The following is a 27,246-nucleotide window of genomic DNA, read 5'->3' on the forward strand; positions in this document are numbered from 1 at the left end:
TTAATGTTCACAAATTGGGCCAAGTAAGTCCTTAATTTGTGAACGTTAAGAGTATTTTTCTACTTAATCATTCTTTTCTTCTTCTTCTAAATTCTTAATTTATGTCTTTTATTTTCATATTATATTTCTTTCTTTCCTTTTCTAAATTCTCAATTTATGTCTTTTTAATTCTATACTATATTTTTAATAATTTTATGAATAAATTATTGCATTAAACGTAATGTGTGCAAGGCACGCACGCACCGAGGTCTTCCCTTCCCAATTCGTGCCCTAGCTTCTCCATCAAAGTCATCTCTACCACCTCGACCTTCGAACTCCGGCGCCATCGCCGCGTTTCCATGTGTTCCCCTCTCTTTCTTTCCCTTAGATCCATTAATCATTCTCCAGCCAAGGTAATTACTCAAAATCAAGCCCAGCTCTCCTCTCTCTTGCTGAATCTAGCGTCGTTGACTCCGACGATTAGCAGACCTGAGGCCGCCAAGCAGGCGGTCCCGGCAACGTCTCGTCAGTTCTCCGACGACGTCGTTTTACCCCCTCAACTAAACGACGTCGTTTTGGTTCACCGCCGGCGACGCCATGTCATTTTTCAAATCACATAAAAGGTGTCATGTCAGCACTCATTTTTGGGATTCTTGAAAGTCATGGAAAAATTATTCACCTCTTTAAATTCAGGGATTTTTTGATAAAAATAAAAATTGAAAATTGGCCCAAAGTTCATGATTTTTGGCGTAATTAACCCTAAATCAAATTATTTTTCAACATAATTTCTGCCATCCGTTAGAAACTATCAATCTGATTTTGCTAAAATGAGCTAAATCTAAGAAATCATGACTAGAATACAACAATAAAGGCGTTTAGTTTTCATGATTAAATTTTTTTATCGTCAATATTATATTTTTTCCAATCATACATTTTTAATGACATGAAATTCATGAATTAAGCAAAGTTAACTTTTTTATTTTTTGTGAAATCGCAAAATTAGCTCAAATTTTAGAAACTATCAAAGATTTTGAGATATTCTAAAGTTTCAACTTGTCTTCTTAATCAACAAAGAAATTACCAATGTTTCTTGGAGGATTATTGTGCAACAACGAATAATTAAAATACCTCAAAACAAGCTTTAATTAACTTATGTACAAATACAATACCCGTATTCTATGTACAAAATACAAACATGAAGCTTAATGCAGCACAACTAGAATCCAGTTCCATTGAAGTACTTGGCAAAGCAATCTTCCTTACTGCAGTATGTGCTCATCACTTTATACACTTCAATCAATAGTTTTGGGAACCGACTCCTGAAATACCTATCGAATCCTTCAGGTACCGGTCCGATTAGTTCCTGACAAGAACACGACACGACACAACACCAAAGGCAAAGGCTTCAGCCACAACTAAACAGAGGTGGTCAGACTGTAACCAAAGTAACAAATATCACAACACACTACAGTACCTGAATTTCTGCAGGAATCTCCCGGTAATGACTCAACTTGTTGCGCATGACTCGTAGCAAATCGCGAACACTATGAAACCTGTATCGCCTATAATGGCCGATATTATTAAGAAATGAAGGATCCATCTTTTCATTCCACTTTGCACCCAAAGCCAAATGTGCTATACTCTCTAATGATTTCAAGAGATCCGACTGAGCCTCCCTATCTTCCAGTTCCACCCTATCACTCGTGTCACGGAGAAAAGAAAGCCGCATCTCAGCGCTCCAAAAAAAAGGATGGTTAAGCACCTCGCTCGCCTTTAACCTTTAAAATTGAAAGTTCAGAGATGGCAATGTTAAACATTACTATGAGTAACTATTGTGCAGTTGCCGTAAGTAAGAGGGAATAGAAAATTTATACCTCATTTCAGCATTAGGATTTAGCAATTGCAAGAGTAGATCAACTGCTTCCGGAAAATGATCCAGCCGGGAAAGATCAACTTTATCTTTTGCAATGTTGATATCACGTTCCAAGCGGCTCCCGAAGGGATGTCTGCCACCGGTAATGCAGAAAAAGAAAACACAACCAAGGCTAAACAAATCAACTGCTCGTGTTTGCCGCCCATGAAGAAGCAGCTCAGGTGCCTGCCATCCGGAACTACCACAGCCTAAAGTAGAATCATTAGAAAAAATGACATTCCATAATGATAACATACATCTTCACATATGTCGGCCAATGATGACCTACCTTAGCATTTATATAGATTCATTTTCTATCAAGAACTATACTTGACTAAGAAAGACGATATTACATTTCCTTGGCAAACATTAATTGGCTCTCTCACTTATCAACAACTATTCTTACCTGTACCATGATTACTCAAGGCTGACATATCTCCAACAAGGTGCTTGCTAATGCCCATGTCTGAAAGCTTTGCACATAGAGATCTTTCATTTATTATCAACACGTTTTGAGGCTTCAGGTCCCGATGAACAATTCCCAACTCATGTAGATGGGAAACTCCTGATATCATATCCCTGCATTTCACATGTGCATCATAAAAAATAAGCAAGAAACCCAATACACAATCAGCTTTCTGTCAAAGAATTTTGTATTACTGAGATTTTTACCCTAAAACTAAAAATGGAGAAAAGTTAGATAACCTCATCAGTTTTAATAATAAAGGCGAAGGATAGCCATCTGAGTTCCACAAGTCAAATCCATGCATAAGGTCGTCCACAGAATCCAGGCGGATTGAACACTCTGCTGCAACCTCACCATCCAAGTTCTTTTCAAAAGTTGGATGTGTAGGGGACTTTAAGTGCATAAGAATAAGATCGTTTAAGCTGCAAGAACAGCGCTCTAAAGCTAGATACACGAAATCTCGGTCTTGCTCTACCCCGTACCATCTAACAATATTTGGATGACGATCAGACACAATAAGATTTTGGATTTCTTTAACGGCAATATCATTGTAAGCTCTCACAAGGCGCTTCACGGCTACTGGCCTGCCTTCATAAATCCCCTCAAGAACAATGGTACCATTACTACCTTTTGCAATCTCTTTGTTTGAAATAACTAATTTACCAATCATGCGTTCAATTCCATCTCCATTGCAAGAAATTGGTCGGTTGAGGTTCATCCAAAAGTTATTATCACTCCCCATATGGGTGTGTTGAACCTCATTGTTTTCTTTGTCTTGTTTTCCATCATTACTTCCGCTTTTTACTGCTTTTCGAGATTTTTTCCTCTTTGAATGTACATTCATATAACTCGTACCAGTGGCCTGCACAGCTAATGCTTTTGTTCTAGAGACCACACTGTAATGGTAGACAAAATAGACTAGAAGAGAGATAAAAACAAGAACAACTCGGGATGTGCTTAATTTCCGTTGAGGTGTTACAGATCCATAATCTGAAAGGACTTCCGCGTCATGAGTATTACTTATGCCACAATTCTTATTGAGTGCATGTGAAGGTTGAATACCCTCAAGGTCCTTGCTGTCATGTGCCTCAAAAAATTTACCCCCATTGTTCTGCACAGGAAGAAGCTCTAGAACTTTTTCAACATTTGGCTGTGACGGAAGAACATCAGCTGTGGATGATGGAAGCATCATATCATGATGCTTTGACGGCCCATGGGCCAAGGACAAGGCTTCAAACATATTCTGATTACGGAAGCGAAAGACGAGTGCCCTTGACTGGCACGGCAGTGGCATCTTATAAGGAAGATCAGGCTCCGAAGACTCGTCAGGAAGAGTATCCGTAAGTGACTTCTCAACATCTTGACATAGGAATGCAGCACCAATTTCAGCAACTGTCACGTTCCATAGGACTTTGTCTGAATTTGGAAGAAACGACGTCAATGTGTAATCTGTCCTTGTAATGTAAAGTGGTAGCTCATCGGTCTTTATATTGGACTCAGAGTCATACTGTTTATTGACAGAGGCATTATATGGAAATTCATTTAAACTGCTCTCAGTGGTTGATGGAGAATCAGACATTCTGTATACATGGATAACTTTTCCAGTCTTTGCATCAACTAAAAAAGCAGAGCTCTTTTTGGTACCGAGTACAATTCCTCCATCCTCTGCTATTTGAGGTGTAGAACTTATATACTCTTCAAGACTCTTCATAAGTTTCTAAAAGATGTGCAAGTCACATACAAATTTAGAGGCAGACTGTTAAAAAATAAACAAATAAATGACATGGATATAGATATGAAGAAAAGAACATAGGCCTCTTAGAAGACAAGGCACTGTAACATAATACATCAATCAAATTAAGAAGTCAAGGTTTCATTTGCAATTTTGATTTCATTTTCTGTTGATACCTAAGTAGCAATTAGTTTCTGACAAGAACTTCCTTAGGATGAGAATAATTTCTTAGATACCATCAAAATGTTTTTAGTGGCTGAATACTTTCATACGCAACACTAATGCTGCTAAAGCTAATTTACAAAATTCATAGATAACATGAAAATTGTGAGACTACAATGTTTTACATGTATGTGTCATCCACTAGGACTGTTTTTGTTGTCTTAAATGGGATTATGTAATTGAATTTTTATTATATGGGCACACAGAAATGATGGTTCATGCCCCAATTTGATAGTCCCAACTATGCATGGAAGTTCGTCATAGTGAGTCAAAGCAAGGTAAATTAGTATTTTTCATGTAAGGATACATCATAGTTATGATTCCTTTCAAATTCATTTATACAATATGTGGACTTAGATAGACTATTGATATATGTATAAGAAAGGATTCTCTTCTTTTTATTCACGAGAAGCATGCTGGACGGATGAGACACAGTGCGCTATGCTTTTAAGTCTAGGGGCCAAATACATGATAAATGAACTTAACTACATGCTTTTTATCACAGAAGGTAATATACAGAATCAATGCAGTTATTATAAATCACTGAATGTTAGAGAGTTAACCAAACAATAAAAGAGGAAGACCAGTAAAGCCAGCAATTCTAGTGAACACAAAGAAACGCAATTTCAATATTGATAACTAGTATCTCCTTACCAATATAAAGATACACAATTCCATAAATTAAATGACTTTTAAGAAGCCCATGGAGTTTCCTGCGCCTACATTTCAGTTTCAAGTGACACAAAGAATTGACCCAGACTTTCCCCTCTTTAAAGTGAGGTTGTCTAAGCTACTATTGATTGGCATTTCAAAGCTTTTTATTATACTAAGGGCTTCTGAGATTGCTCGTTAACTCTTAACAAGTTTATCTTGAGTTCAAATATTGCATCGAGCTTATCTATATATATCTGACAATATGCTTAATGAGCTCAATTATACTTCACGTTCACGACCTGAGTCCAAAACAGGGCTGATCTAACATGATGAACGATCCGTTGAAGAATCTTACTCAATGAATTCCAAACTATATATATTTTAAAATGAATCAAGCTCAAGCTGAACTATGAAAAGCTTGTATCATGGTCAAGCTCAATCAAACTGAAACGAACTGGGTTTGAGCTATTCATTGTTCAACTGGCAGTTCGCTGAAAACCCTAAGTAAGTTCAAGATCTACATTCCCATTATAATTCAACTACCAACCATGATTAACTAGAAACAGATGCAAAAATACATTTTGACACATTGGATTATGTTGTTGGATTGGCCATTTTGACAATATACTGCATGGTTAGTAATGTGAGAGGAGACACAAGAACTCTCCAGCCAAATCCAAAACACATATAAGCTAACAGACATGTCACATGTGCAGGAGAAAGTTATATCTGGATTTAGGATCATATATTTCAGGCATATATGTTTAACCTTGCAGAAAACTAATAGTACATCAAAGTTCCAGTTATTCTAATGAATAAATTTCAAGGACGTAAGAAATATTTAAATACCAGTTTGCCAAGGCTGTTATGAGCGTATAGTTCCCAATCATCTCCACAATCAATAAAGTAATTACTTTCTATTCCAGATGCATTGTCCTTATCACTAAGGGGACTCTGATATGATGAGTAAATTTTGGGGCCTGACGAAAATGACCAAAGTGGTTTCAGGGCACCAACATCCAATAGATAAATAGTACCATCCAAAGCAGCCACTAATGCAGTATCAGGCACTCTGAGCCAGAGAAAAAAAAAAAAAGACGAGAATGAATAAATGAAATTCTCACAAACTATTAATAAAATTAAGATTGCAAAACGAAAATCCAGTTCCAGAATCCCAATTCACTGTAGATACAACTATAACATAGCGGAGAGATCAATTCAACAACACAGTAGTAAAATAAAAATAAAAAAAAAAGGAAGCCAAACTCACTTGGTAGCATCGGACATCAAAACCCGGCGTCCCGCAGCTTGGAAAGCAGCGCCGTACCGATTCACTCCCCATGGGGAGTTCGGAGAACCGAGCGCGGAGTCGTACAACGCCCCGAACAAAAATAACTCACACAACAAAAGCAGAAAAAACCGGCGATTCATCTCCTCACGGATCATAGGCGTCCCCTAATTCTACTTAATATACACAAATATATAAATAAATAAACAGATAGATCTAGAAAGTGGCGAGGGTGATTACATAGACGAAGAGAATGGATGAGAAATCGAAGGGGTAACGAAGATTCGAAGAGTGAATTGGAGAAGATCAAAGATGGTGGTTTTTGGTAGCTTCTTCCTCGTTGAGACGCCAAATGCCTCATGCCCGACGCCAATTTGCTTTTCTTCTGAGTTAGTCTCCCAAGTCAAACTTATGACTTTTTATACTACTTGCTTGCTACTTTGTCCTCCACCAATTTAAACGACATATTTATATAAATAAATTAAATATTAAATAAAATATATTTTTGCCCTAACTGTTGTTGAGTTCAAGGTAAACGACATATGTCCAGAAGTGAACATATACTCCCTCCGTCCGCCAAGATTATGGCAATTTGCTTGGGCACGGGATTTAATAAAATTGGTGATGATTTTGATGTAGTGGAGAAAGGGTCCCACCACTTTATGAGATGAGTGGTTGAGATTGAATTTTGAGTGGTTTTTTTGTAAATAAAGAGTGTTAGTAAGGATAAAATATTAAAGAGGATGGTGGGACCATTGCCATAAAAGGAAAGTGACATAATCTTGGCGGACGCCCAATATAGTAATTGTGACATAATCTTGGCGGACGGAGGGAGTATAAGATATAGATTGACTCAGTTAATATGAGAGTTGAGCATAATTTTTGTAATCATGGTCTATTGATTTCCTTTTTATCCAACAACTTCGCTTGCTTAGTTACTCCCTGGTGAATTGTTGCTCTTTCTTGTCGTGTTTTGAACTGTCTTTCTGCAGTAAGAAAAGATTAAAATGTGTTACTTATTTATTAGCTCTCTTGCTTTAGGGATACATATGTGAAGATTGAAACTGGTGAAAGTCCAAATGATAGGAACGACAGAGGTATGTTCTTGCTTATAGTTGATGGATCCATTGATCTAACATAATTTTGTCGAGATAGGTAATGCAACAAAAAATGGGCAATCATGTTGGTATTAGAGGGAGAATTTAATTGTTTGTTTTTTCTGGTCCTGATCATTTTAAGCAAGAAAGTTGAGTATAATTCCCAGTTAAATGCACACTGGATTCTGGAAGTATATTTTTCTGCTTGAATTGTTATAATAATGCTGATTTCAGCAATCCGGGTGGCGGCACAATGGTATCAGAATCACCTTGGCGCTGCAGTACGGGTATTGCTTATTACAAATGATACAGAAAACAAAAGGAAGGCTATTGAGGGTGGCAGAGACAGGTATTGTTTATTATTTCTATGCCATTTATATTGGCTTTGTCGCACCATAAAATTCAACTTGAGGGACTAAGTTGGTTTATAGATGCCATTTAAGGCCCTTGAAGAGAAAAACAATCTATGCTGAGGTACTCAGCCCAAATATTCTGCTGCTTTGATGTACTTAACGTGATAGATTTCTGTTCTCTCGCAGCTGGGATTTTAATAAATTTTTTCGTAATCTGTCCTCATGCAGCATAAGCCCGTGTCTGAAATTACTTCTGGTATGCATCGTGGAATTTACCACCAAGGGAAACTTCGGGTTAATCGTTACAATCCTTTTGAAGCATATGCTGGGAGTGAAAGTATTGGAGATGAAATTATTATTTATGGACCTACAAACATGAACAGAGCTTTTGATGGTGATATTGTGGCTGTGGAACTTTTGCCTCAAGATTGCTGGCAAGAAGAGAAATCTCTCGCAATAGCAAATGATGGTTTGTGGTTTTAATATATCCATTTTATGTTGACCACCTCTTTGTGTGAGCATGTTTCATTTTTACAAGCATATTAATAACATGCTCATAGTATACAAGTTAGACATGTATCCATTCTCTCTCTCTCTCTCTATATATATATATATCTACATACAGTAGACTGTAGACATTCACGTTATGCTTGTTTTCTACAGTTCTTGCTTTGATGTCCCATCTAACCCTTTCTCATACTGTGTATCAGAGGATGATGATTTTCACTTAGCTCCAAGCAGTGCTGATGATGCTCCTAGAGTCTCAAATCCATGGCAGATTTCAACTGGGAACAAGAGTGCCGTGCCAACTCGCCCATCAGGTCGTGTTATTGGCATTATAAAGCGGAACTGGCACTCGTAAGCTCTAGTAACTGAACTAATTTCTTTTTCTTCATGACACAACTTGTCCTCCTGCATTCTCAGGCACTGATTAATGCTTCTCATCTATAAACCATTTGATAAAGTTTATCTATTCATCCTGATATGGAAATTTCTTGCTGGTTGTTGAGTTAAAGCATGATTTAAACTGCATGAGAGGATCACAGCTTTGTCTTGGGACCTTATAGACAGAATTTCATGAAAAGCATGCTCTGAAAATGTTGAGCTTGTCTGTTGTTGTTTAAGACATGCTGGGTATTTATGCAGTAAACCATTAATTTTACTCGGGGAATAGGATGCACTCAACCAAACAGTCCCATTGGTAAAGGAGAATGACCAAAAGTAGGACCAAAGGACAAGAATTACCTTAATGAATGTATGCACTTCTGTTGAATCCTATAGACTTTTCATCTGTGTTGATAATGCCAACTATATTTCATTGCTGCACACATGACGTGCCCATGCTTACTTTCAAATTAACTGTGGATTATATGAGATATATATATTCATAAAGGCTTGACTCAAGAAAAGAGCCTCTAGAAGGGAAAGTCCATGAAGCTAGAAACATGATAAGCTTTACAAAAAGTACAGCAAGGCTACTGATGAGACATGGATGAGAATATATTGAAGAATTAAATTCTATTAAAATAAGTAAATAGAGTGAAGAACATGAGATTGAGGTGGGGGGGGGGGTGAGAAAGTGTAGAAAATTGAAAATGCGCTTTTGCTGGTCAAATCTCCAGACTTAATCTGAGCATGATGATGTGTGCATTTTCCTGTGAGCTATGTCTGTTCAGAACTGCTTTCCTTATCCAAATGCACATTAGAAGGACACAATTTTCTGTAAGAAACCTTATAGAGGTAAATATGTACCTGTAGGCATTAAGGAAAACTGCCTGTCTTCTACTCTTGAACCCGTGAAACTCATTGCAAACAAGCAGAAGGCTGGAATGAGTGTAGGCAATACATGATTGTTCTCTTTATAGTTTATTTGCAAGCTTTATCTTATGTGCAGTTATTGTGGATCTTTGGAGCCAATGCCTATGCCTGCTGGTGATGGTGGTATTGCACTTGTCTCAAAAGATGGGAGAATTCCTAAGATTCGTATACAAACCCGACAATTTATTGGACAAACGAATCATATGATTAAATTTTGTTTATCCCTCCTTTTCTGACCTTAGTTATAAATTTATCATGGGAAAAGGAGGGATAATATTATCCCTCCAAAAATGGTGTGATAATATTATCCCTCATTTGTAGTGTAAATGAGGAATGAGTAAGGGTCAAGTAGAAAATGTGGGAAAAGAAATGAAAGATTTAAAGGGTGAAATTTTGTTTATCCTTCCTTTTCACATGATAAATTTACAACCTAAGAGAACGCACCGTAAGAAGATATGCAGGTATGAGTAGAAAATTGTTACTTTCATCACTTTGTGATTTGAAATTAGCTCTGTGATTTTAAAACTCAATATTCTTACAGATGCGATTGTACACCGATTGCTTGCTGCATCCTTGGGGATATGCAGGCTCCCAGATATATTCCAAGACAGACCACGGCTTACTGGCATTGCTGATAGTAAGTAATACCAACATCGGGAGATTTTATTTACACGAATGAACTGGTGGATATGTGCAATAATTTATTGTTCTTGTTTTGTTTGATAATCTTGGAATACTATCAACTTCAAGTAGTACATCATTGTGCTACATATTCATTTTTTCTTGTTAATTGAGTAATCTCCATATGTACTTATTTTCATTATCAAATATATTTCATCGCCTTGCAGCATGTGGTAGTTTACTTGATTGTATTAATCAAAGGGCTCAATGAAATATACTTCATCGCTTTGAAGGAGTAGATACATGTGGTATTAACTTGAAATGAACAAGTAAAATATATATTACAACAATATGCATGAATACAAGCAACCCAAAAAATGAAAAATATGCTCGAAACAATGAATAGAATAGCAAACCAAAATAATGTGGTGACTCATCTTCTTGTTGAGCTCCTGAATGGGATTGGAAGAAAGGTTTAAGACAAAAACCACATGAAAACAGTAGACCATGCAGTGAGAGCAAAGGCTGCAGCGATGTAGGTCCATAGAAAAAGGACAGAACACTCTTCTTGAGCCACATCAACTAGTTGTGTCATGGTTCCTATGTTCATTGCTGGTGGAAGAGTGTACTGCACCATCAGCACGAACTGGAACAGAGGATCGTTCGGGAGAAGCCCCAGATGCGCCGCTCCTTTTACAATTCCGATCCCTGCTGCAGGAAGCAGCATGTATCTCACCACGATCACCACAACTGCCAGTTTTGGCTCCAATTTCGACTTGTTGAATCCTTGTAAGAGGTTGCCCCCGAGGATGAGGTTGATGCAAGGAATGGTTGCATCCCTAAATTAACATGTACAGATTAGATCAGATGAAGTATCAAGAGAAATATCAGAGAGATACAGATATATATACCCTATGACTGTGATGGAATCATCGATGACTTTAAGTGGAGCATTGTCGCCAATAACAAGGTTTCTAAGCCACGAAACAGCCCCAAATACGAACCCAATGAACTGCAAAATAGTACTCCATATAATAAGCTCCAAGTGTGAGTAGGTAGCTAAGAGATATCAAAGAAACTCACGGCAGCAACAACTGGTGGTGCTTTTAGTTCTTCCATTAATTGACGTGAAACCCCCAACAACTTGTTCCATACAGCTGCAGCTGGCTTCAAATCCCGTGTCTACACACATTAATTTCACTTGGGTAATTACACAAGAATGAATTGTTAATTTGTAAATATCAATATGACCTACACCTACACTATTATGAAGAAGAAGAGTTGTGGGACTGGCTTCCAAATCCTTGTTGGGTTCCCCAGGGGTGTCTTGAGCTGCAAGGGACGAGCGATACACGGCGCTCGAGTTCTGTATCAAGTGGTACGTGTACGTCCACATGTAGAAGCAGCCTAGCTGCACAACATGAATAAATAGACATATATAAGGGGAGGTGGAGAGTTGAGAGAAAGAGAGAGAGAGAGTGGTATGCATACAGCCATGGAGAGAGACGAATATGAGAGACCAAGTGTTCTGCAGGTAGATTTGTCACCAAAGGGGTTGCCAGCTTCTTCACACATTGCTGGGATTAGAATGACCATTATGTTTCCCAAGTTTCCAGTTGCACACATGGCTATGACCAGATATTGGAGGTAGGGTTGTGGTTTCATCAATTTACAAGCTATCCATCCCAGTGTGCCTCCCAACAGAAACGTGATTCCGATGTTCACCGGCATGAACCACCTGCATATGCATATGCATCTCTCAATTTACCTACTTTTTACTAATTTAATTAAATTAATCATTCAATCCATACCATGAGATAAGGTCTTGGAGGCTGACTGTCTTTGCAAGGCTTGAAAATACAAGTGCTGGGGTGAACACTGCAAACACTATCTGCCACCATGCACATGCAATTAATACAACCATTAATCATTCTTGGAAATGGGAAACTAGAGAGAGAGAAGTGATTATAGTAATTACTCGGTTCAAAGCTCTTCTAGTTTGAGAAGGGAAAAGCTTCAAATAGTCAGTAGCCATGAAAGCCCCCAACGTACATAACAGAAGCACTTGTAGAATCGGCATCAGCGACACCCCCAACAGTGATAACAACCCCATTTTTTAATACAACTTTTTCTTCTATCTGTCACCAAACAAAGGACCAACATTGTAATAATGCTTCATCAATTTTTTCAATTCAACCATTTTTCATAATTTCAGAAAAATAACGTGTTCTAGATTCAAAAATTCTATCGTATAATAATGCAAATAAATAAACAAGTCAAGGTAACGTTAACAGTACTCAAACGAACAAATATATTTAAGGCATCTAAACATTAAATGTAAAGTCAGTGATAGCTGTATTATTACTTTGAATATTCAATTAGAGCTAGCGATGGAAGGATTGGAAAACACAAGATCATGAGCAGCCTATTCTGAAATGAATCTTCTTCTTTTTTTTATCTCTCTGGAATGAATGCATTTTTTAGACAAGAAATGAATGTATCTAAATAAGATGCGAGTTTAATCTAATTTACGTTTTTTTTTTTGTTGATCATTTTAAGAGTTAATAATCTTTGAGGCTACGCATGAATTATTCCTCCCTCCAATTCAAAATAATACTCATTTAAAAAGTTACTATGATGTTTCACTAAAGTGCCGTTTAGAATATTTATGTTGATTTTCGATTATTCTTTATGTCAGTCAATTTAATTTAGAAAAAGTATTTGCATAGATGATTTTCTTTCGGACCATACCGCATATATATATATATATATATATATATATATATATATATATATATATATATTCTCTTGTAATACGAAAAGTATAATACTACTAGGTTAGATCAAAGTGCAGAATTACGTCCCGAGTCCGTCCATATAAATTTTTGTGTCAGTTGAAATTATATATAGTGAATATCTAAGTTTAAAAAAATCTAAGTTATTCCTTAATATTTGTGTAAAACTCCAAACCAAAACTATATTTAAATTTTAAATTGATAGAACTAAGTAATTTATTTGGACAATGAAAAGAGAATTCATGTTTGGTATCTCATGCAGTCACATCACCTAAATTACATTCTATACGCGTCAAATCGTGCCTCACATTACGTAATGAAACTCTACAAATATTAATTATTCCAATCAAAATTATTTTCATCTAAATGTTCCACCCTAAATTAGTAAAGTATATCATATACTACAAAAGATGGTGTTCGTTAACTAGGATTACTTTGTATTACAAATTTCATACATATTAAAAACTGAAGCAATTAAAAATCTATTACAAGAAAACAAAAAAAAAGTGAAAACAGAATAAAATTAACTATGGTTTTCTTAATATAAATCACATGTGAGAAGTAAAATGACGAAAACTGATGTGTGGTTGTACAAGTTTAATGATTACTCAGTGGGAATTATTTACTAATACTCCATCCGTCCCACGATCATCTTTCTAGGGGATTGTGACACAAATTTTAATACTACCTTTGTTCACAAAAAATAATCATAGTAAAAGACGACACATATATTTTAATAAAAATAATTATTGTATTGTCAGTGGAGAAATAACCTCACCCAAAAAGTAGTGTTTGTAATGATAATTAATTGTATTATGAGTGGAGAATAAGGTCCACCATGTGTTATATAGTTTTTAAAAATAGCAAGAAATTAATTTTTATGGACATCCCAAAATGACAAAAGATAACTATTTTTTGTGGACGGATGGATCGGAGTAAAAGTTAGTTATGTATTTGATGAGTGGAAAATGAATCCTATAAAAAGTGAAGATAGTAAGAATAATAATTAGTGAAAGTATTTCCAAAAATAGATTAAAAAAATATTTTGGGAACAGACCAAAATAGAAAGAAATGAAGATGTTTGAAGAACATACGGAGTATATGTTTTACCTGACGTAATTTCCAAATAATTTTTGAATTAAAAATAGAGTCATTATGTTCTTTTTTTCAAGAAGCTAAAGAATTGAAGGTTTGTTATCAAGAGAAGTGATTTTCATGAGACTTGATTCTCAATGGTTAAATTAGTTAACATTTACTTTTAAAGTCAAATGATGTTTGAAAAAATTGGCTAATTAAATATTAGAGACAGATTTCACAGTAACATCAAATTACGTTCGAAAAAAAAATGTTGGGCAAAAGTTTTGAGTGAAAAATATTACTTCATTCCAAAAATGTGACAAATTACTGCATATCGATATCAAGAGTAGATTTGTAGAGATTAATTTCCCAAAAATTCATACAAACAAATGCTAGCTACCTAGATTATGTTCATTAAACATTGTCTAATAAATCCACATTTTCAAAATTAAGAGGAGGAGAAGAAAGGGAGAAAAATAAAAATAAAAATAAAAATTTGAGGGTGATGTGGAGAGGCTGTCGTGAAAAAGGAAAACTCAGTTAATCAATTCGGCATTAAGTCGGAAAGAGCCCAAATTCTCTAATTAATAAGCAACGTCATAACAACACACGGAAATTGTATTATATATATATATATATATATATATATATATATATATATATATCTCTGCTCTGAGAGAGAGAGAGAGAGAGCATGCAGAAACTTGGTAAATCCTTTTGAAATGCCAGAAATCAACAAAATTTGTTTGAAAAGAAAAGAGACGCCGACGCACTAAAAAAGTAGAAGTAAATGAAATAAACAAACCTCTAATTTTAGTGAGAGAATTTGCAGCCTGATGTTGCTGTATGTTGTGTTAAATTGTGGTGTTATGAGTAATATTATTGTGGATGAATATATATATAGGCGAGTGGTAGGTGATGACTCGTCATTTAATAGCTATAGCCATATAGTCTGCGTAAATATAGCAAAGGAAGAGTTGGCAATGGGATTTCACATGTTTATAATTTCTTTATTGGCCCCATCCTAACATGCCATTGCCATGTCATAATATTATTAATAATACTCTCTACCTTCTTCCGTCAATTTCATTTCACTCAATAATTAAAAACAAGAAAATACGTAAGAATCATTGTTCACACTATGCCTTTTCCTTTTTTTTACCAACGTGAATTTCATGTCACGAAATATACATTCATCATATATGACTATTTCGACTCAACTGTATGACTAATTAATGGTTCCCATCAATCCTAATTAATGCTCTCAACCAAACAGCCATGATTAGTTTCAAGATAGATAGATCTATATATATGTGCTACACAACACTCATGCACATTTATTATAAGGAAAGAGAGGTTTGTAGTAAGTCAAAATTCATCAAACAATCAGTAATGTATACGAAAAATCTAAATGAGTGGGTATTATGATTGTCCAAATATTAATTATATGTATGTATAAGAAAATAATTGATCAAATTTGTCTACGCCCATCCAGACAATACTCATGTTTAAATTCAAATATTAATAAAATTATGAACGATATTTATTGAATATAAAATTAATATAAAGTAGCTCAAACAAACAAATTTCCACTCATTTGCAACACAAACGCAGACGAGATTTTACAGAATTATTAGTAAAAAATAAATATGAATACATATGATGGAAAATAATAATTATTGTGCGCGAAAGTGGTCAGGATCGGCTGCACGCCAAGCAATGCTGTCGTCAACAAATCTGATTATTCACATGTTTAAAAGAGCTGTAAATGATTGTTTCGTTTGTGCAAAAAGCCAATAATTTTTTTTATTATTTTGGAGAAACCAAAATTACAGTTTTCTCCCAATAAGAATAGCGTCCGGGTTAGAAACGAAAGAGAAACGAAGGTTCCTAAAAAGGACAAATAAAAGTGGGGAAATTGAAAGCGTCAAATTTGTCGCTTTTAAAATTCCTTCAACATGGAATAGAAATTTTACACAATCTCTGTTGCCTTGTTTGCCTCAAACTCTCCACTAATTTAAATTACATCTTTTAGGTTCATGTATTTAAGAGATTGAATTTGCTACTTGTTCGAAATATTGACTTGTGTTTTGCAAATTAAAAAAACTAAACCTCGCACATTTTTCGTTATTATCTCAAATAATTTTTGAGGTTGCAACTTGCAAGTGTTCTCAGCTTGTACATATACTACCACCACCTCCATTTAATAATTAATTTTGAGGGACCATCGTGTCTCAATAATAGTCTTATATATTACTCTCTTCCTCTATTTTTTGGGACACAAGTATTAATTTTAAGTGATTTGTTTATAATAAAGTTGAAAATAAAAATTAGTTTACTGTCAAACTAAGTAAGAGAGAAAAAATTAGAGAGTAATTTTTTTTTGTGACATATTGCATAATTTATGATCATATTAGTGTTTGTTATGTGTTGAGTGTCTTATCAAGATAGAATGAGACATTTTTAATTGGAAAATGAGGTTTATTATTCTTTGTATAATTCAATGATATTTCATTTTCTGATAATTATAATCATATAGTATAAAAATCAATGATCGAAATTAGTTATAATTTTAATACCTATTATTTATTTATATCATATATCCAAATTGTATTGAACAGATAGTTGGCGTTGGCGGCTCTATCTCTAATTATTTACAGCACAGATAGACATCGACCCAAGGGGGAGACTAATGAAAGCGTGATAAGTGTGTGGCAATATAAATATTCAAAAAGAACATATATATATACAATACATGTGAATGTTTGTGGTTTGGAGGAGGAAAAATGGGCCGCCAGTGGTCACGATGAGAATTGATGAGCGGGCATAGCTTTTCAAAATCAAACCTAAATTATAAGCAATAATTTTCTATAAACAAAAAATCAAATTGTATTTTTCTAACTATATACCAAATCAAACGGAATTAATTGTACATATATAATTTCATCTGATTTGATTTACATCATAAATCAAATTATATATATAGGGGTGCGCTCCAATGAGATCCTTATTTTTCGTGAGACACTGAGACCTTTATTTTTCAATGAATAAGACATATATACTGATTAAGACATATATTACCAATTTTCTAAATTTCATTATTCATCAGTATATATTGATATACTGATGAATAACGAAATTTAGAAAATTGGTAATGAATAAGACATATATACTGATGAACAAAGCAATATATACTGATGAATAACGAAATTTAAAATATTTTGCTCCCTCCAGTATTCGAACCCTGAGAAAAAAAAGTCGCCCTCTAAATACAATATCAGTCATAGAATTGATAAAATAAACGCACAGGATCATATTTAAGGTCTCACTAAAAATAGGGGGTCTCATTGGAGCGCTCCCCTATATATATATATATATATATATATATATATATATATATATATATATATATATATAAATACTACTAAAAGTAGATACAAAAAGCTGGGACGGATTGAGTATAATACTAATGAACAAAACGTATATCTAATGAACAAGATGTATATACTGATGAAAAATAAAATTTTAAAAATTCGTAATGAATAAGACATATATACTGATGAACAAGCCTTATATACCGATGAACAATGCAGTATATACTGATGAATAACAAAATTTAAAATATTCTGCTCCCTCTAGGATTCAAACCCTACGAAAAAAAAATCACCCTCCAAATACAGTATCAGCCATAGAATTGATAAAATAAACGCATCAGATCGTGCCCTAGATCTCACTAAAATTAGGGGCTCTCATTGGAGCGGCCCTATATATATATATATATATATATATATTTCTAACTAAATATCAAACAATACCGTTTTGATATTTAATTGACGAAATGAAAACTTTATATATCTCTCGTTCATCTCTCTCTTGTACAAATCAACCTTAATCAAAGTTGAGTTGGCAGTCGAAAATTTCAACATTAGACCAAATTGGCAATAAGAAAAAATGACACAGTATTGAAACACACTAAAGTATCATCGTTTATAATTCAATATGAGTTTCAAATCCACAAATCGTTCAATTAAGAAGATTTCACAACAACTTTAAAAAAAAGATTCACGATCAAATTGAAATCCATTTTTCAAGAGCATGGTTGAAAAAGAATTCATATCGTGACGATGTGATACTTTTCAAGATCATCATTGAGCTCGTCGATTGCGCCTGAAGCAGCTTCTTGTATTTGAAACTTATATTTAGTTATAAATGACGAAATTTTGATATATTCCTATACTATGTCACTTTTTATTATGAAACAATAGGGCCGAATGGCCCTATTCAACACACAACATCAAATTTTGTCCACCATTTGAAAAAAGATAAATTTTGGCCATTTTTTGTATATCATGACTATTCTACCCTTCCATCTCTCTCCTCTCTCTTTCTCATCTCAGATCCCTCTCTCTCTCTCCAGAAACGGCAGGTTGCGCGGCCTCTCGGCTTCCGATCTCCTCGAGTAGAACTCGTAGCTGAACTGGCGGCGACCGCCGACGATGATGAGCCGGCCGTCGGGGAGGATGTGGTTGGTGGCGTACCAGCGGCGCAGGGCGAGGGCGGGGTTGATCTCCTGCCAGTCGCAGGAGGCGTCAGCGGCAGCGCAGGGCTTGTAGAGTAGAGCGGCGCGATCGTCGTCGTTGTAGCCGCCGGTCTGGAGGACGGTGGCGGAGGAGCACCAGGTGTCGGCGGATCAGATTTGTCTGATCTGTATTTGTGCTGCACGTATGGCACTTATGGCACTATTAGTGCCATAAGTGCAAAAAAAAAACTATTTTAAACATTTTCCTCTAGGGTTTAGATATTCTATTTAGGGTTTAGATTATTCATTTGGGGTTTAGATGTTTCATTTAGGGTTTAGATTATCCATTTAGGGTTTAGATGTTTCATTTAGGGTTTAAATGATGTTGTTGTTTTTGTATTTGTGCTGCACATATGGCACTTATGGCACTATTAGTGCCATAAGTGCCCAAATGACCATTTTACTTAGTTTTATTTTGGATTTCTGTTGGCACTTATGGCACTAATAGTGCCATAAGTGCCTAACCCGACCCGGCACGCAACCCGCGTGCCTGATCCTACCCGGTCCGCCTCATTAAGGGTACAAACGTCCAAATCAATAAAAATGGCCAAATTTTGTGTTTTTTCAATGTGTGGCCATAAATTGTGTTTTATGCTTCATTTCGACTACTTCAAAATTTTACTCTTTTATTATTGCTGAATTGACCACGTTGGAATTTTCGACTACCAATCTAATTTCAGTTCAAAAGAAATTTAAAATTGTACGTAAAATAAAAAAATAAAAAATCAGCTATTTCTATTAATAAAAAGATCGTGCATAAATTTTTTTAAATCCCGAAATGTATATATTTAGATCCTAAATATACCAGAATTTAAAAGAGCTAAAACCCACCACTAATTATTGTCAGAAAGCTATGGCATTAAAAATAAAATAAAAACATAAAAAAATGGAGACGGCGGCTTTTGTAGAGAGGGGGAAAACACATACCTTGGTAAGCATGTTTATCGTCATTTCCAAAATCCGAATTAAAATAAAAAAATGGGCCTTTTCTTGAAAATCCAGTTATTATGTTGATATCTGCAATGCTTAATCACTCATGAGCTCTGATTAATATTTTATACAATCACCCTTCAGTTTTCCAAGCAACCATCAACTCTTTCTCAAGTGAAGAGCTACATCACTTACACAGTTACACTAAGAAATAATTCAAACACCAAGGGCCAAAAGTTTTCTCTGTATTATTTATTTCAGGAATAAAATTACAAAATTATTCCCAACCTTTATCACTTTTCTCAAAAATATCCATTGAAGAATTAAATGTTAAGATATTTTTAAACTTTGATTGTAAAATTACCATTCAAAAAGGATGGATAAGAAGAAAATGAGAAATTATTATTTTTTTCATATTTAATTTTTATCATATAGTATTTATTAGAGATGTAAAGATGAAAAAAAAATAAAAAATGTTGAAAAATATTTTCACACCACTATTCAAAGATAATAGTATCTAGCATTGAAGGGAAAACGAGTGAAAATGAGTTGTCCGAGAAAAAATATTCCACCATACTCGAAGAAAATTTTCTATCATAATAGTTTTTCATTTGACATATGACACTCATAATTAATTAATGCGACGCACACGCGGCTATTATTCCTTTTCATTATTTAATTAAATTAAAATAATTATTAAATTCTAATTGAAAATTAAAATCCAAATATTATTTAATTAAATTCTAGTTGAGACTTACTAATATTTAATTGAAGCATTAATTAACCTATAATTAACTTTAATAAATTATTAATTAAAATTGAATGCATTCGCACTAGAGTTTTGATCTTAATTTACAGCTATAGCTTTATAGCATTACCTTATCTTTGCTAGCCATTTCTCAAAATAACGTAGCAAACTTGTATTTGAAGTAAGCAGTTAACTTACCACTATGACAACGGAGTTAAATTTAATCAAAATTAGAGAAGTAAAAGTGATGAATCCCATTACTAAATTGGTCGAAACTCAAATCACGTAAACGTCAATATTTGTGACAAAGACGTCTACATCTAACATGAAACATGAGAGGACGTCCATATCTCAACCAATTCGAATATTTTATGTACCTTGATTTTATTTTATTCCAACTATTACTACTTTCTTCCCACTATACTATAACAATGTGTACCATATAATGATTTCATTGATATTTAAATATTACTTAAATCAAGATACGATCGATCAAACTGATTCACATGATGCATGTTGAATCCTATTCCTAGTATTATTCTAGAATCCAATTAAAATTCCGAAAATAGCTGGAATCAAGTGCAAGACATTTTCATTTAACGCTACGCAATTAACAACTATTAGTTGACTAATCATGATTAGTTTTTCACTCCAGTTATTAGAGCATCCACAGCATCTTAAGTTGGTGCTTAAATAGTGGTCTCGGTCTAAGCACTAATCCTCCACAGCCCTTGTGTTTTAGTTTGATGATTAAAGTTTCATTTCCACAAAAGGAAATGATTGTGGAGAAGACATTTTTGTAAAGATTTTTTTGATGTGAAGAGGATTTTGAAGAAGTGAATTGAATGGAGTAGAAATGGGGTATATATAGATAATGTAAAAAGAAGAACAAGAAATTTAAAAACCTATACTACCGTTGCAATCAACGGTCAAATGGGGAACCAAAAAAAGGAAAAGCTGATATGTGCAACGGTTGAATTCTTTTAAAATTCGAAAATTAGCTGCAGTGCAATCGATGGCACGGGAGAGTGCCTCTATATTTAATATGTTGAAGAGATTTAGATATATATGGATTTAACTGTTGAGCTGGCAGATGAGATTTTCAGCGAAATACTAACCAATTTTCCGATTTGATTAAATTTAAACTCGTGCACAGCATGTTAGAGTTGGTTAGAATTGTAACATTATTTTATGACCAAAAAACAATTTAGCAGATCCTGATCCTTAATTTCAGTTCCAATTCTAAATTCTTGGTCAAAATCCTGGATCAATGAAACAAATTTAAATAACTCTCCTGTACAATAAAGAAGAAGAAAAAGAAATATGTTAGCATAGAAAATAGTAAGATCCGATCTCAGAAAACTACAAACACAGCAATAATTGCACGGAACTTTCACTGACAACAACAATGTGATCTTGGCCATCATACTACTCCCTCCGTCCGCTAAAATTATGTAAAATTGCTTGGGCACGGGATTTAATAAAATTGGTGATGATTTTGATGTAGTGGAGAAAGGGTCCCACCACTTTATGAGATGTGTGGTTGAGATTGAATTTTGAGTGGGTTTTTGGTAAATAAAGAGTGTTAGTAAGGATAAAATATTAAAGAGGATGGTGGGACCATTGCCATAAAAGGAAAGTGACATAATCTTGGCGGGCGCCAAATATAGTAATTTTTACATAATCTTGGCGGACGGAGGGAGTACTATTTATCTTGAGATAATTGGCCATACAATTTACAGTTGCTACAAATCACTATCGTAATATGAATATGTGGATATGATTTATATATATTCCCTTAATCACTATATTCGGGGGATTACCAAATATTCCGATTAATTGTATTAATTTTAAATAAATAAAATAATTCTACTTTATATTTTATAATTCTATAAAAAAAAAGTAAAAAACGACCGCCATCCGCCACCACCTCTTGTTGCTCCTTACCGGACCCAATAGTTTGCTTTGGTGCCACCAGCTCTGTTTGAGTCAATTTTAGTTGATTTTTCTATCAAATCGAGTAAATTACAGGTGGTAAAATGGTTGCGGTCAATCAGTATTGTATCGATTAAGAGATCTGGATATATTCGATTAATCAGTATATTCATTGTAGAAGGAATTTTTATAGTTGATTCATAACTGTAATTAATTAACATTATAATACAAATTTATTCTGTTGTATATACTCATTTTGATAAGTAGGTGTTGGATCTATTGTTCAAACAATCTGTCCATTTATATTTTGCGGGAGCAAAAACTTTCAGGTGTCCTAGATAAATTAACTAGAATGGCCGAGATACACTAAAGCCCGCTATTAAAACACGGTGCATTTTCATGTTACTTATATGCCCAATACCTTTCAATAAATTGTCATGTTAATTTAGAGATATTACTGATAAATAATACTTTAATGTATTAAAATTAAATAAATTCATGCATGTTTAGCCAAATAAATTCATGTATCCATTCGTTGTAGCTAATCAATATTTTCATTCATATACCTCTAGGGTTTGTTCTCTAGGTTCCCCTAGGGTTTCGTCCTCCTTGGAGTCTTGGTTGCCAAGTTTCGGCTTCTGTCTCTTCTTCCTTTTTTTCTTGCTTTCCCTCGTCTGACTGATTTCGTTGTGCTGTGTATCTCTCTCGCTCGTCTTTGGTTTAGTAAGTTCTGTTCTGTTTTGTTTCTCTGTTTCAGTTGCGCAGGTATGGAGCGTGGAGATCCGTCTCGTGATTCTGATTTGGTGAACGGCCCGGAAGAACGGACTGAAAAGGAGTCGACGCTGATTGATATCTCCTCAGATCTTGATGGTCAATCGGCAAAGGGATTCTGCCTGGTCGGAAGTCTTATATCTCTGAAGCCCCCTAACGCTTTCCACCTTTTGGAAATAATGAAGAAGTCTTGGAAAACTCGAAAGGAGTTTGAAGCCAAAGAATGGAGGAAAAATCTTTTCCTATTCACTTTCGATTCTGTAGCCGACCGGGAATGGGTGCTGCAGAGACAACCGTGGCATTTTGATAACCATTTGTTCGCGATTAAAGGCCTTGATGACAATGTCCAACCCTCAAATATCAGAGTGGACAGAGGAAGCTTCTGGGTTAGGGCTTACAACTTACCGATCAAATGTACGACTCCAAACATAATCCGGAACATCGGAAAGCAGATTGGTATCGTTGAGGATGTGGATGAGACGGCGAACTACGCTGGTTGCTTTGCCCGCTTTAAGGTTAATATGGATATCACAGTCCCTTTGCTGAGGGGAATCACCATCTTCTTCGAGGCTCGCCAGTTATGGATCCCTTTGAAATATGAAAGCTTACCAATCTTCTGCTACAAATGTGGCATTATGAGCCATCACACACGTGCTTGTACGAAAGAAACGGATGAAGAAGAAGGTGGTAAACAATTTGAAGATATTGAGTATGGCCCCATCCTTAAAGCTTCTCATTTGAAACGGCTACGCACAAAGAAACCCCAGCAAGCTCTGGCATCAAAACCAAACCCCTCCTGTGACCTTCAATGCCACGCCCCAACCCATCCACCCGTTGTACCCACTAAACCTAGACCACCTCCCCTCGCACACAATCCACCCATCCAAACTCACTGCTCTCCATCTCATCCCAGTAACAAGCCCACCCCTCAACAATCATCTTCCACCCCAAAAGCCAACCAACAAATACTGAACTCGACATCAAAAACTGAACAAGACGGAAAAAACCCTTCTGCCGATACAGCCCCCTTCAATCCAAGTAAAGACATCACCCCCAATGACGACCTTGCTAAGCTCCTGAACATAAAGCTTCCTACCCAATCAACAAAACAACCTCAGCCAAAAAAAGGAAAAACATGGACCCGCTTTAACCGATCCCCAACCCCAAAAACCCCAACTGTCCATAATCTCACTGGTAACCAAAGGAAGCGACATCTGATGGCGGAGGAAAATGTCACTTTTCGATCAGGAAACGTTGAGGTTGAAGTTGTTCAGAAACGCCTCAAAGGAACCAATCTGATCAATGATATCTCCCCACCCACTGCACTATCGGCGGAGATTGCTTTGGAGCAATCCCGTCGGGCACAATGAATTGCCTTTTCTGGAATTGTCGGGGGCTTGGGAACCAACCGACAATTCGTCAACTTGCCTGGTTAATCCAGCAGAAGAAACCCTCTTTGGTGTTCATATCGGAATCCAAACTTTTTGCCGAGGACTGGACGCCAATACTGTTGAAAACTGATTTCGATAACTCTTTTGTAGTTGATTGTGACAATGAAGTAGGAGGAAGAAAGGGAGGTTTAGGTTTGTGTTGGACTGATGACATTTTGGTCACCATTAAATCCAGCTCTCAACATCATATTCTGGCAACCATCGACAACCATAGTGACCCGGCTTGGGATTTTTGCGGAATTTATGGATGGAGTAACACGGCTGACCACCAGCTCATGTGGGATCTCATGCTCGCGCTACTCCCTACCCTCGGAGAGAGATGGATATGTGGTGGAGATTTCAATGAAACGTTGTACCATTTTGAGAAAAAGGGAGGGAACCCAAAGGCTGATTCTCGCTTATGTGCTTTTAGAGAGACGATGGACAGATGTGGCCTCATTGACCTGGGATTTACGGGAGATCCTTATACCTGGACAAATAATCAGATGGGCGACGCAAACATAATGGAACGGATTGATCGGGTTCTTGGCAACGAGGCATGGACTGTTGCTTTTCCGGGGTATGAGGTTTCACACTTAATTCGGAAGTCGAGTGATCACAGCCCACTCCTCTTATCACTCGAGCAAGGGGAAGAGGATACTCGCCCCCGTCCGAGACCGTTTCGTTTTGAAGCAATGTTGCTTAAGGACGAGAGATGTAAGCCTCTTTGCGACCTTCTTTGGGATTCCGGGGGTCCTTCGAACTCTGCGGATGCTTTCAATCGTAAGATGACAGCCATGGGTATCGAACTCAAAAGTTGGGAACAAAAGGAGTTTGGCCATATTAAGAAAAGGTGTAAGGAGCTAAGAGAGGAGTTAGAACAGCTGCAAAAGCCGAGCAAGGATCCCTTCACTAAAGATGACCAGAGGAGGGTGGAGAAAGAGCTGGATGATCTTATGTCCAAGGAGGAGATAATGTGGAAGCAGAGATCCCGGGCTGACTGGTTGGCGGAAGGGGACCGTAATACGGGCTTCTTTCACAGAATTGCTGATGGTAGAAAGAAACGAAACCACATTCGAAGCATTCAAAGACTGGATGGCACGGTTACTAAAAAGTTTGAGAAGATGGATATCATTTTCCGAAATCACTTTCAGGAGCTCTTCTCGGGTGGCCCTTATCAGAATCCGACGGACGTTCTACGCACCATCGAGCCAACTGTCACGGATGAGATGAACGACATTCTTACTGCTCCTTACTCTGCGGAGGAGATCACTTGTGCATTGAAACAAATGCCCCCTCTTAAAGCCCCGGGGCCTGACGGTATGCCTACCATTTTTTACACTTCTTGTTGGTCCCATGCAAAGTCTGATGTTATTTCTACTGTTCTTGATATTCTGAATAATGGGGCTGGCCCGAGCCCTCTTAATTCGACCTTCATTTGCCTTATCCCCAAAAAGAAAAAATGCACCACCCCCTCAGATTTTCGTCCTATAAGTTTATGTAACGTTGTTTATAAACTTATTTCCAAGGCCATTACCAACAGACTCAAAAGGATTCTCCCTTCTGTTATTCACGAGAGTCAGTCAGCCTTTGTTCCTGGTCGCCAAATTACTGATAATGCTTTGCTTGCGTTCGAAATTTTTCACATGATGAAATCTAACAAAGCAAAGTCTAAAGGTTGTTTTGCATTTAAGTTGGATATGGCGAAAGCTTATGATAGGGTCGAGTGGTCTTTTTTAGATGCCATGATGAGAAAACTTGGGTTTCATTTTTCGGTGGTTGATCTAATTATGAGGTGTGTTACCTCTGTTTCTTTTCGTGTGCTTGTGAATGGTTTTCCAGGTGATCCGTTAGAACCAAGTCGTGTCCTTAGACAAGGAGACCCGCTCTAGCCTTTTCTTTTCCTGTTCTGCGCGGAAGCCCTCTCAAGTCTTCTTCGTTTGGCGGAGACGAGCCGCCTCATTCACGGTGCTCGACTGTGCAGCACCGCCCCTCGGATCAGCCACTTATTGTTTGCAGATGACTGCATCATCTTCGGGAGAGCATGTAGGGAGGAGATTGGAGAGGTCAGCTCCATTCTTGCTCGGTATGAAGCGGTGTCGGGCCAGAAAGTCAACATGGATAAATCTGCTATTTCTTTTAGCTCGGGAGTTCTGGAGTCTCTTAGATCAGAACTAGCGGCACAGCTTGGAGTAAAGCGTGAGAACTCTCAAGGCAAATATCTGGGCATCCCTTGTGTAGTTGGCAAATCAAAAGTGGAGATTTTTCAACTTCTGGTGGACTGAACTCGAAAAAAGGCGAAGGATTGGAAGCGTCGTTTCTTATCAGGTGCGGGAAAACTGGTTCTTATCAAATCGGTCCTCCAATCTATCCCAACGTATATGATGAGTTGTTTCTCCATCCCCGATCAGATATGTAAGCAACTGAACAGCATAGCGGTGAGTTTTTTCTGGGGTCAGAAGAACGACGAGAGGAGGATAAATTGGAAAAGTTGGAGGAAATTGTGTGTCCCAAAAAATGAAGGTGGGCTGGGCTTTAGAGACATAAGTTTGTTCAATCAAGCAATGCTCGCTAAACAAACTTGGCGAATACTTCAAAATGATTCGACCCTTCTAGCTCGTTCTTTAAAAGCAAGATACTTCCCTCGGACGGACATCCTTTTGGCTAGTAAAGCCCATAATCCCTCTTTTGTTTGGAGAAGCTTACTAGCGGGGCGTGACCTTCTGGAGCAAGGAATTGCTTGGAGAGTGGGAGACGGCGGAAGAATACGAATCGGGAAAGACAATTGGATCCCAAACGGGAAAGGCGGCTTCACTCCTGCTTGTGTCCTTGATCGCTG

At 36.4% G+C, this 27,246-nt stretch overlaps 3 protein-coding genes across 9 annotated transcripts; 1 reads left to right on the forward strand and 2 right to left on the reverse strand.

Moving 5' to 3' along the window:
- Positions 1-1,095: 1,095 nt before the first annotated feature.
- Positions 1,096-6,781, reverse strand: LOC131023786 (serine/threonine-protein kinase/endoribonuclease IRE1a-like). Of its 2 annotated transcripts, XM_057953375.1 has the most exons (7): positions 6,236-6,781; positions 5,815-6,037; positions 2,597-4,074; positions 2,298-2,470; positions 1,854-2,100; positions 1,454-1,757; positions 1,096-1,342 (listed from the first exon to the last, which is right to left on the reverse strand). In XM_057953375.1, exons 1-7 carry the CDS (start codon positions 6,409-6,411, stop codon positions 1,196-1,198), a joined length of 2,748 nt encoding a protein of 915 aa, XP_057809358.1. In that variant the 5' UTR covers positions 6,412-6,781; the 3' UTR covers positions 1,096-1,195. The 2 variants fall into 2 exon arrangements, with proteins under 2 accessions (XP_057809358.1, XP_057809359.1); XM_057953376.1 differs by lacking the exon at positions 5,815-6,037 and having other exon boundaries at positions 6,236-6,675.
- Positions 6,782-7,088: 307 nt separating this feature from the next.
- Positions 7,089-10,335, forward strand: LOC131023788 (exosome complex exonuclease RRP44 homolog A-like). 6 transcript variants are annotated; one of them, XR_009101528.1, is made up of 6 exons: positions 7,089-7,198; positions 7,295-7,350; positions 7,585-7,699; positions 7,932-8,172; positions 8,414-9,982; positions 10,063-10,335. XR_009101528.1 is itself a non-coding variant. In XM_057953379.1 (6 exons), the coding sequence occupies exons 4-6, from the start codon at positions 7,962-7,964 to the stop codon at positions 10,154-10,156; spliced, it is 453 nt and encodes a 150-aa protein (XP_057809362.1). In that variant the 5' UTR covers positions 7,089-7,198; positions 7,295-7,350; positions 7,585-7,824; positions 7,932-7,961; the 3' UTR covers positions 10,157-10,335. The 6 variants fall into 6 exon arrangements, 2 of the variants coding, with proteins under 2 accessions (XP_057809362.1, XP_057809361.1); XR_009101527.1 differs by having other exon boundaries at positions 8,414-8,561; positions 8,850-10,335; XM_057953379.1 differs by having other exon boundaries at positions 7,585-7,824; positions 8,414-8,561.
- A 58-nt stretch (positions 10,336-10,393) lies between these two features.
- LOC131023787 (protein PIN-LIKES 7-like) lies at positions 10,394-15,035 on the reverse strand. Its single transcript, XM_057953377.1, has 8 exons — positions 14,820-15,035; positions 12,121-12,280; positions 11,954-12,033; positions 11,634-11,880; positions 11,404-11,553; positions 11,226-11,324; positions 11,054-11,154; positions 10,394-10,981 (listed from the first exon to the last, which is right to left on the reverse strand). Exons 2-8 carry the CDS (start codon positions 12,253-12,255, stop codon positions 10,618-10,620), a joined length of 1,176 nt encoding a protein of 391 aa, XP_057809360.1. The 5' UTR covers positions 12,256-12,280; positions 14,820-15,035; the 3' UTR covers positions 10,394-10,617.
- Between the last annotated feature and the right edge of the window lie 12,211 nt (positions 15,036-27,246).

The sequence above is a fragment of the Salvia miltiorrhiza genome, chromosome 4, assembly GCF_028751815.1.
Source record: "Salvia miltiorrhiza cultivar Shanhuang (shh) chromosome 4, IMPLAD_Smil_shh, whole genome shotgun sequence".
NCBI classification, from domain to species: domain Eukaryota; kingdom Viridiplantae; phylum Streptophyta; class Magnoliopsida; order Lamiales; family Lamiaceae; genus Salvia; species Salvia miltiorrhiza.